This window comes from Phalacrocorax aristotelis, chromosome 2 (genome assembly GCF_949628215.1).
Source record: "Phalacrocorax aristotelis chromosome 2, bGulAri2.1, whole genome shotgun sequence".
NCBI lineage: Eukaryota > Metazoa > Chordata > Aves > Suliformes > Phalacrocoracidae > Phalacrocorax > Phalacrocorax aristotelis.
This window is the reverse complement of record NC_134277.1, coordinates 36,257,972-36,268,690: the sequence shown is the minus strand read 5'-3', so window position 1 is coordinate 36,268,690 and position 10,719 is coordinate 36,257,972. Positions and strand designations below refer to the sequence as shown.

General features: G+C 44.1%; 1 protein-coding gene across 1 annotated transcript; it reads right to left on the bottom strand.

Annotated features, from left to right (window-relative positions):
* Nucleotides 1-498: 498 nt before the first annotated feature.
* Nucleotides 499-10,104, bottom strand: NPY (neuropeptide Y). The gene is made up of 4 exons (XM_075083046.1): nucleotides 10,023-10,104; nucleotides 9,615-9,802; nucleotides 4,214-4,294; nucleotides 499-1,048 (listed from the first exon to the last, which is right to left on the bottom strand). The coding sequence occupies exons 2-4, from the start codon at nucleotides 9,800-9,802 to the stop codon at nucleotides 1,024-1,026; spliced, it is 294 nt and encodes a 97-aa protein (XP_074939147.1). The 5' UTR covers nucleotides 10,023-10,104; the 3' UTR covers nucleotides 499-1,023.
* Between the last annotated feature and the right edge of the window lie 615 nt (nucleotides 10,105-10,719).

The following is a 10,719-nucleotide window of genomic DNA, read 5'->3' as shown; positions in this document are numbered from 1 at the left end:
GTAATGAGCTACCATTATATTATGTTACTTTGAATAAAAACTTTGAGGGTTTCTTCAGAGGTCCTTGTGTCTAAGCCCCTCATCAGGCTAGTGATAATAAAATAAAATAAAAATAAAATAAAAATAAAGTAAAAATAAAATAAAAAGGTTCGCCTTGTTCCTGTTCCAGGTACCTTCTCATGGTGGAAACAGGAGCCATGAATGACTCCAGCTGAGAGAGGCTCAGAGTGTAGGTACCCCAAGTGTTGTGATTTAATCAGTGTACTCCTTTACAAGCCCTTAGGCAATGTTAAACATCTCTTTTCTGGCACAAATTGCTGTAGATATTTCCTGGTTTATGAGTTACTTTAGATATTATTTTCTTCTGCTTTGCATATTGCCAAAACAAAGATCTTGCACCTGTTTCATTTAAAATTCCTAATTCAGGCTTACAGCCAAGCTTCAAACCAGTTTTAAGGAGTTAGCAGGATTAAGCAGTGACTTACTCCTTTGTATTTTGAAAATGCTATTCATTTTAATACATTTGTCAATGTAAGTACTAAGTAAGTTTTTAATATGGCAATTCTGAAAAATTGCCTCCCAGAACACTATTTTCCTAAATTATGTAGTCTGCAATAAATGATTTTAAACAGTTTTGTATAAATCAAGCAGCTGAGCTGAGTTTGAGGCTACGATAAAAGATGTCTTTATCTTACATTGCACACTAATTACTGTAATAACTGTGACACTATTGTTGTCCATACTACTTTAGACAGTAGGGAGGTTATAATTCAGTTTTAATAATTTAAAACAACTCTTTGCTATACCAATGACAGGGTTGCTTGTTTTCATTTAGTATGTTATATTTTGGAATGCACAAATAATTTATTTAAATAAAGGTATATACAAATATGATGAAGGAAAAACTCTACAGAATTCAGTACAATGGTTGCATGCACTGGGAGTGACGCTATGATTTGCTTCAGAGGTGTGGAGTATGAACTGAAAACTAGGAAAAGTTTTGATGGTGTGCTGAAAATCCCATCACCACATCGAAGGGTCTTCATACCTGCAATACATATTATGAATGAAAAACCCGTTAAACACATTTTAAAGCCCCTTCTGAAAAATCCAAAGTTAGAACTACCAAAAATGTTCATTTTCATAATAGCAGCAATAAGGAATACATATGCGTATTTGCAGTTGAAGACTGTATATGCAAATCCCATCAAAGCAGAGGCATCCTGGCTGACCAAATGTCTATACTTTGGTACCGGAACCTGCCCCTCCGTACTGCTGCCCAGGTGGCGTGTTTTCACACCACTGAAACCCACTGCAAAGCTGCCTTATGCCATTAAGAAGCACTTAATGAAATTCAGCTAGAAAATTAAGATTATGTTGAAATACAACTACAAATATACTTTGCTCTTACTCAGGAATAAGCAGTTTCCAAAGTGAATTCACTGAGCCAAAAAAAAAAACCAACAATCCCAAAAAAGCCACATCTCATGCTGTTAGCACCTTCAAACAAAACTGAAGTCCACAGCCACCATCATAAAATATTACTGTGGTATTCCACTGCTCAATATTAAACATTTGAAATATGTGTTGAAAGGGGTGCTGAGGGCAGGATTTGATCTAGACATCCTCTGCTTGCAAATAGCTGTTCTGTCTACACAGCAAGTCAGTCAACAAGTGGAGAACATGGAGTGAAACCAGAGGAAATGCATTTGCCATCGTTTTTCCCATCTAAAAATTGGGCATCTAGTCTTCCTTCAGAGTCACTGGGGAGACACTGACACCTTGAGAAGGCAATTGATCCTGCCCGTTTTCAGATGGAAGGCTCATTTTGGAGATACCCATCCCTCTGACTGCAAAGGCAGCCCATAGATAACTATGTCACGCTACCTACCTAACATTTAAAGAGGCAGCAGTAGGGGAGACAAATCCTGTTGAGTTTTAAAGGTTTTCTCATGACTCCACAGGCTTGACAAGATCAGAAATGTGCCACATCACATGTTTTTGTAATAAGAACTTACTTGTACTCAGGTCAAGGTGCCTCCTTTTTTACCCCTTTACTTCATATATTTTAAATGGTTTCTATAAGAATCTCTCTAAACTTTCTTTATATCATCAGATGTACACCTAGACTGCAAAATACTTTGGGGCATATATTAGCCAGCAAAAGTGAAATGTCAAATCAGGCCAGCCCAGCTGAATACAGTTAAGTTGTATATTAACACCTCAGTGTTTAGTTGCAAAGTTTGTTCCTGCAAACTCACGAAGTAGATCTCTCTCACTGATTCACTGAGTGCAAAGTACATCTTCTCCATAACTGGCTGTGCATACAACTATTTCTAAATCATATACTTCATTAATTTAAGTTCAGAATAATACCAGCCTTTCATTCATTCAGCGTCGCTTCCTCCAGAAGGGAGGGCTTAGGCAGCTATGTTATACCTGGGCATATTTGCTGTGTGTCCAGCTGTCCAACCTTGCGTGGCTCCCTTAACTTCCCCACCAGCTTTCAAACCCTCTGGACAATTTTAACCAAGTCAGAGAGAGATACAGATATCTCAGAGATACTAAGTTCCTGATGTGCCACGAAACACAGGACTGGGTAGAAAGAAGATTTAATTATGACCTCACATGGAGGAAAAGCTGGAGCAGGGTTCAGAATCAATACAGGGTTTTATCCTAGAAAACATATTCATAGCAAACTAGACATCATTGTTCCCAGTACTCCCATAACTGTCATCAATGAATGAAAAATACCATACTCATTTTAAAGTGCTGTTACAGGGGGTATGAAATAAAAATCTGTTTCTCATCAATTCTTGATCTTAAATGCAGACTAGTTTGTTATTTTGCTCATGAGTTTTTGCTCCCTGGTGTGTTATAAATAGCATTACTGAAACAATAATAATAACAACCATAAAGTTTTTTTCATGAAGGGGTGAAAATTACAGAGAGTATTAGACGTTGTACTACCCTGTGTGTTGCCTCAAATTCTCGGCAGCGGAAATTTCCCATTATGTGAGGGCTCTGCCTTGTCATTACAAAACACAAGATGGTCTAATACATTTCTCTGCACTCCATGAAGTTTTTTACATAAGTGTCTGCAGAGAAAACTGCATCCCCACAGCTGTGGTTAGTCATCAAACCATAAATCAATGGTCTCCCCATGCGCAGAACCACAAGTCTCATGGACAACCTCCTTTGATGGTAGCAGAAATTTTGGTCACCTTTCAGTGACAAGATCATGCCCTAAGTTCAGTGCTACACACTATTATGCTTAAGTACTTAACTAGTCTAATTGAGCCTTTGCACAGCTGATGAAAATGCAGAGCATTTTCTTGTAGACACCCGAGATGACTACTGCATAAAGCATTAAAACATATATTTTTGCAGCAGAAGTATTATCAGCAAACTTCAGGCTATCAGTAAAGGCGTAAACTGACCTCATTCATGCTTGACTGTAAGCAAAACTAAACCCAATATTTTCGTTCATGAGACAAAACCCCACCGTATCTAACTTTTTCAACATACTTACTTTTAGCTGTGTAAATTGTGGTCACTACTACAGTATCTTACATTATAGCTAAAGTGTCATTACCTAACTAGATAAATACGGTATGTACATTTGAAACCCCATTATTGCTTGAAATGCCACTGTTATTTTAAACCTAGTGCAAATGGAAATATAAAGGCCTTTTTTTCCCTTTGTAAAATATCAGGTAAAAAAACAACGTGAAATACTGTATTTTAAAGACCGGTCATTGCTGTGTATTTGTGATAAGTTAACATAAGTGCATATTTACCACTCATACATCTTTACAGGAAAAATTTAAACCTGTAGCAAATGAGTAGAAATATGCCATTTTGGGGGCTGTAATCTGTCATCAGGCATCAGCGTCCAATCCTGTCTAATAAAGCCCAGTAAAGGGCAAGCCCTGTGGGAACGCTTCCCTTCCTCCAGGCAGCAGGTATGGCCTGCTCCCACAATCAGGAAATGAGGAGTTTTTACTACTTTATACCTGGTAAGGCACTTCTTGCATTCCTAGATGGTCCTAGCTCTTACAAAAAAGGAATTTAAAATGTTTTTTTCAGCACGTGTTTACCCAGCTGTTGGTGGCATATGTTTTCTCCCTGTGAAACATACTTATTGATAATAAATTAAACTGTTAAATCTAAATGAAAAGGGAAAACCACAACAAAACTACTTCATACGTACCTGGATCTAGGAATATTTTCTGTGCTTTCCCTCAACAAGAGGTCTGAGATCAGTGTCTCTGGGCTTGATCTCTTCCCATATCTAAGGAAAGAGGAAAAAAGTATATTTTTGTATATGTCAGTTTTTAGAAAAGGAAGACTAAGCATGGAACCATTAAACAAATCTTTTCAGAAAAAACAAATAGAGCAGACATAACAACAACTTTCCAGCATGTATTTTAACTTAACTTGACTTAGCCATGTGAGAAAATGTTCATTCTTCAGTATTTCTTTGGACATATTTTCTCCATAATCATGTTACATGATAGTATTCAGGAACTCCGAATATTTCTCAGCTCAATGGCTCTTCCTGGATACTCTAAGGCCTTGTACCTTACTGATGTGAGCATGGAGGAAGAGGGAGGAAGCTGCACATGACATGACCTCCAAGCACGTCACTCCTGGCTACAAACCCAGTTCCATCATCCCATTAACCTTTGCATTGTTTTAGATGCTACCGTATTGTAAACGAGGAGTCAATTTTATCTATCAAGTGAATAGAAAACAAACTTGGATATGCCATATTGTCCAAGGAAGTAGCCAAGATTTTTTAAGCTAGCTAGTATATTCGGGGCTGCCCAACACATAGCACATTATGTTGTAAAAACTGAGCTACCCCAAAGTAATCATCACTTTTGAACTACATGGCCATGGGAGCAAAGCTTTCTGAATCAGAGTTTTCTTCAGTTAAATGGAATATCACTGGCTACCTTTGTCCTGTACTTACACAGCAGCTGTCTTTCTATTGATTTTTTGTTGGGTTTTTTTTTCCCCCTAAATCCTGGATACTATACACTGCTCCACAGTTAAAAGTACTACAACTCCTGACTCTTGCGAAGGAATTTTTTCTCTTTTCCTGAGAAAGCAGAAATGGCAATGAGCAGCCAGCTTGACAGGCACTTCTTCGCTATAAGGATTCATTAGCCTAAGAGTGATAACTATAAGAAAATGCTCCCTTAGTTGGAAAGAATTAAGATCATGGTTTGTAACTTGTGTGTGTAATTAGTCTGAATCACAAAGTATATCAACAGATAACAGCTTTGTGAATGCCGCTTGAGTGAAATTCTGATTCCAGAGAAATCAAAGGTGTAATTAAAGACTTAGGTTTTATCCATTGCTAGCAAGATGTTTCTCCAGTGACTTGATCTAAATTTTGGGAGAAAAAAAAACCCAACAAAAAAACCCCTTCCCAAACTATATTTCAAAAGCTAGCAGTTTTACCTGTTGATGGCATGACTTAATGAAACGTGGGAACATATCTCACTTTACAATCATTTTATTCAACTTTTTGTGTTTTTTACATTGCCTTAATAATTTTATTACATCACCGGTTCTGCAGAAAGATGAAGCATCTGTTTCAGAATTTTAAAGTAAATTTCTTAATCTAAACTGACTGAAAACAGGTAACTGAAAAGAACCAGCCAGACATAGTAAAATGCTATTACAGTAACACAATCAAGCGTCATGCTGAATCGAATACCTTGCACTCCATCACCACAAAGGGATTTCTTTCTTTCCATTTCCCTATTTCAATTAACATGTATGCGATCTGGACTTCAGCTGAGGGGGAATCTAATTTGCCGTTGTTTTAAAGAAATCAATTTAACAAATCAGCAACTTGTTCCAACAGCTTACACTTGGCCAAAACTCCCAGTAATGTCTCAGAAAGCTCTGTCTGAATAAGAAGTGGGGAGCAACCCTCCAGAGTGCAAAGATTCGGACAAATCATGAAGACAACTGTGTTGGGGAGATACCTTTTATATAAGTCCCTTCAGCACTGCTACCTGTGCTGGATGGACCCATCATGTACTCACATAGCCAAGCTGCACACAAGGTGATTGCCAACTGCAACGCACTGGGCTGGCCATGGAGCAGCTGCTCTTCCTATGTCAGATGCCTGAACCTCCTGTCTGCCCCATAATTTTTCCACTGGGAAACAACCATGCTACAGCTGTAATAAAAAGAGGCCATGGACAAAGTCCATCTCCTCTTAATGAGGCAAATGCCTTGGGAGATCTTTGCTACAGCTGCTTCATGCTTTGCTCCTTGTCTACCCTGCCCAGCTCTGAGACAATGTGAACACAGAAAGCCAAGCCCTTATTTGCTGTTTGCGAAATACTCTTGCCAAATATCACCACTATTTTAAAAGAATAAGGCTACAGGCTTTGTGAAAATACCTGGTCAGGTTTTATGCTCAGCTTGAGACACCAAGGCCTTTTTTTCCGGGCATGCTGATGACCCACAACTCCAGCTAAGGTCAAAGGGACTGAAGAATAAACATTCTGATTAAGGACACAGTATCTCAGACTCAGTAAAATCTGAAAGCTTCCTATGAAAACTTGGGTCTTGGGAGTCAAATCCCATCGATGTCCAAAGCTGGCAGCAGGAGCTGATGGATCTCACAAGCATCATGTGGGTCTGATTCAGAAAAGCACAAAAAATAACCCAAGCTGTCAAGATCCATTCCCTTCCCCATTAAAGGATGTTGACAGGAAGCAGGAGGATCAGTACTGCCTAAGTCAGACACACTTTCAGATATTCTCTGCCCTGCCTACAGTTCAAGCCGTTTCTGTCAGAAGTGGCCTTACCGTTTTGCTACAGCACAGAAGAGCCACAGATTCACGAACAAGCTACATGAGACAAGAAAAGAAGAGGGCTTGCCAGCAAGAGGGCATACAGCTAGTACCAAGTAGTGGAAGCATGAGTGATTCAAGTAAAGATGGGCTCTGCATCTGCAGATGCAGATACAGACATCTGCAAGACAGGAGTCTGCATCTGTGCTGGTTACCTTAGAATCTCTTTTAAGTCATAAAGACCTGGCACATAAGGAACAAGGGAAGCAATAAAAAACGAGAAGTCTGAAACAGGCCTGGTGACCTGCATCCTACAAGTACCTGTTTCCCTCAGCTAACCTCAAAGGGGTACAAAGCTGACAGGCACAGATGTCTAAAGCCAAGTGAGCTGGGTCTGAAGGAGAAGGATCTCAAATGAGAGAGGGAGCAAAATAGCCGACCAGACAAGGACAAGAAGAGAAAGATGGTCTGGAAGGAAGAAGCTTCATGGGGACTGGGGTGAAGACCCTGTGGGTCACAGTAGCTCAGAGGAGAATGACACTTGAGTGCTTGGGTTAGGCCAGAAGGAGAAACCAGGAGGATGACCCAGACAATCAATCACAAAAACTTCAAACAAAGACAGATGAACCTGAAGAGAAAAAAGCATTGATCTCTTCATCCTTTCCCAATGTGCTCTTACTGTTCCATGTCACCAGTTGCACAGTGACCAGGCTCCAGGCACCAGGTCTGGTGAGAGGCCGAGCACAGCTTGCTCACACACCCTCAGGAGGAGCAGGGCAAGCCCCTGGACCCCTTGTCTCCCCCATTACAGGGCTCCCAAGCAGCACCGTGGACAAAAGGCAGAGGTAAAAAGCTGTAAGAAGAGAGAAAGCTTTGAGCACATTTGCTGAAACAGAACAAATGATCATCCTTAGATGAGTCCAAAATGCTTCAAAAGTTGTTGATTCATTTTGCAAGTGACTGTGTCACTGCCGAAACAGGGAACCTCGAGGAGCTCAGTTAAGCTTTCCAAACGGGGTGGCAATTACTTTATTTCTGCACTGTTAATTCACCACACAGTGGAAACAGCACAGCTTCTTTTTGTTTTGTTTTGTTTTAGTTAACCTATGAAGTCAACTTTAAAATGTGTGTCGTGAAGTTATCATTGTGATGGTTTTTTTCTGCCAGCTTTCTTGTACTTCCAGGTCAATTCTGCTCCCTTTAAATTTGAGAGGGTGGGTGGGAAATCTAGGCAAAATCTGAAGAACAGAATTTAAATTCTGCATTGTTTTATCCATCAGCAACAATAACTATTTCGGTTCGTTTCAGAACTCAAATCCGCACCGAAGAATTAAAGCAGTCTCAGTCTCTGGGTTTTGTACTTGCACCCCAGAAGTTAGGGGAAAAAAAAAAATCAGGGAAATAAGGGGAAAAAAAGCTACACAGTCAACAATCAAAGCAAGCACACAGGGCACACCAGAAGTGGAGGCTGAATATAGAAAGGAGGGTATGTTTGTTGGGTTTGGGTGTTTGTTTCTTTTTAAATATGACCTGGTTTTGGACAGGAACCACCTTTGAAATCAGAGATGAAAGAAAGAAAAGGAGAGATGAGAGACCAGCCTGGAGATCCCATCGCATGCAAAGGAGAAGGGCAGCAGAGGCAGAACTCGAGGATCAGATTATTTTAGCAGTTATCCCAGCACAGGCTGGGATCAGTCTGTCACACAGAAGCATGCCATATACATGAAGGAGTTGTGAATATTGCTTTAAAAGTTCAGGACTGAAGAACTGTATCTCTATCAGCCTCTTCATCTGTGTTATGCTATTAGTGCACTGGCAGATAATGTTATGGGTTTGCTGGGAAAGCTCTCAGTTACACGATAGCCTCCCTTCTAATTTAATTCTTCAGACTTCTAGAGGGACAAATGAAAGCCTAATTTTAGATCTCTCATCTGGTTTTGATATTAAACAAATAAATATGTCAAAGCTCTTCTGGGTCACACACTGATCAGGGACCTCAGGGGAAACTTCTATTAATCACACAGTCTAAAATGGACAGATGGTCACAAAGAAAATTATTTTTTATAATATTTTGCACTTTTTTCAGACCAAGCCCTTATCCCTTCTTTAACAAGCACAGGCACCCCCAGAAAGCCAGTTTAGAGCCAAGAAAGCTCGGGCCACACTCTTTTCTCTTTTAGTCTGGCCTTGGGTTCTTGCTTGTGGTCTTGAGAGAGCTTTTGTTACAACTAGTGGGTTTTTTGGCACTCACAGCTGTGTGAAGTAGCTGGCAAACCACAAAGCATCTGGACTACTACAACTCGTCAGCAAGGCTAGAGGGGCACTTTTTGTCATCAAAGTCTTCACCGGAGTTGGCGGCAGCAATAGAAGTGGGCAACTGCTCCCACCGCCCTGTCAAACTCTCTCTAGTTCCCAGTTTAGTTATGCTTTCTCTCCCTTTTGGAGGGGGGGGGGGGGGGGCCTCCCTGTGCACGCTGCCTGCGGTTCACGCCTCTGCCTGCGAGCCTGTCGGTGCCAGGGCTAGAAAGGGCTGAGAGCAGAGGCAGCATCGGCACCCCTGCCCCTTCTGCCAACTTGGATGGTGGAAACTCAGCTCCGGACCCAGAGGCAACTCAGCACGGCTCTCTAAGGGGAGTCTGTGCACTGCGCCTTTCTCCGCGTCGGTGCGGTAAGCAGGGCAAGACACCCAGGTGTGACGGCGCACCCCACTTGTGTCCCCTAAGCCTCGCCAAGGAAAAAGGCAGCCCAGGGAGTGGGAAAGGGGGATGCTGGCCGGGCTGCTCTGCCTACCTCTGCCTGGTGATGAGGTTGATGTAGTGCCTCAGCGCCGAGTAGTATCTGGCCATGTCCTCTGCGGGGGCGTCCTCGCCGGGGCTGTCCGGTTTGGAGGGGTACGCCTCTGCCAGCGTCCCCAGGCAGACCAGCAGCGACAGGGCGAAAGTCAGCACCGACACCCACAGCCTCACGGTGCCCTGCATCTGCACGGTGGGGTGGGATGGGGAGGGTGGGAGAGCCGCCGTCAGCACCTGCCCCGACGGCGGAAGCAGCGCGGCCGCCCCAGCGCGCCCCGGCCCGGGCCGCCCCGCGCCCCCCGTGTCCGTGTCCGTGTCGTTCCCAAGCCCAAGCCCAAGCCAAGCCCAAGCCGAAGCCTAAACCAAGCCTAAACCAAGCCCGCGCCCGCCCCGTCGCGGCACTCACGGCGGCGGCTGCAGCGGCGCGGCTCTCCCCTCAGCGAGACGCTTCCGCCCGTGGGTCGGGGCTCCCGAGTGCGGGGCTCCGCGCCTCGCCGGGCTGTTTTAAGGCTTCCCCGGCAGGCAGGAGGGGCCTCGGGCGATCACGCCTCGCCTGCTCCGGTTCCCCCCTCCCCCCTCGCCCCGCGCCGCCTGCCCCTGCCCCTGCCCCGGGAGGGGCACCGCGCTGGCGGCCGGGCGGGGCCGGGCGGGACCGAGGGGCCGGGCGCCACCGCCCCCCCGCAGCCCCCGCACCGCCCCCGCCGCCCCGGCGAATCCCACCAGCGGGCTGCAGCCGGGCTCTGCCTTCGGCCCCGCGTGTCCCGTGTCCGGCCGAGGGATGCCGGGTGCCTGTCACTCCGCAGCCGGCGCGGGAAGGGCAGCGAGTGTGGGGATCAGAGCGTGGGGATCAGAGCGTGGGGTTTACCCCGCTCCTATGGCATCGGAGGGGCCCCACGCCTGAGCTCCTTAGCAGGAGGTTTAACTCCCCAGGGCACTGGCAGCAGAGCTGCAGCGACGAAGTTGTACCTCCCTCCATGCCCACTCTGCCAGGGAGACCCTTCACACCCCTGCCCAGGGCTACCTTCTGAGTGGCTTTTCTGAAGTGACTTTATTCTCTTTTATTTCTCTGCCTGAGCCACAATGCCACAGAAAATAGCTCAGCA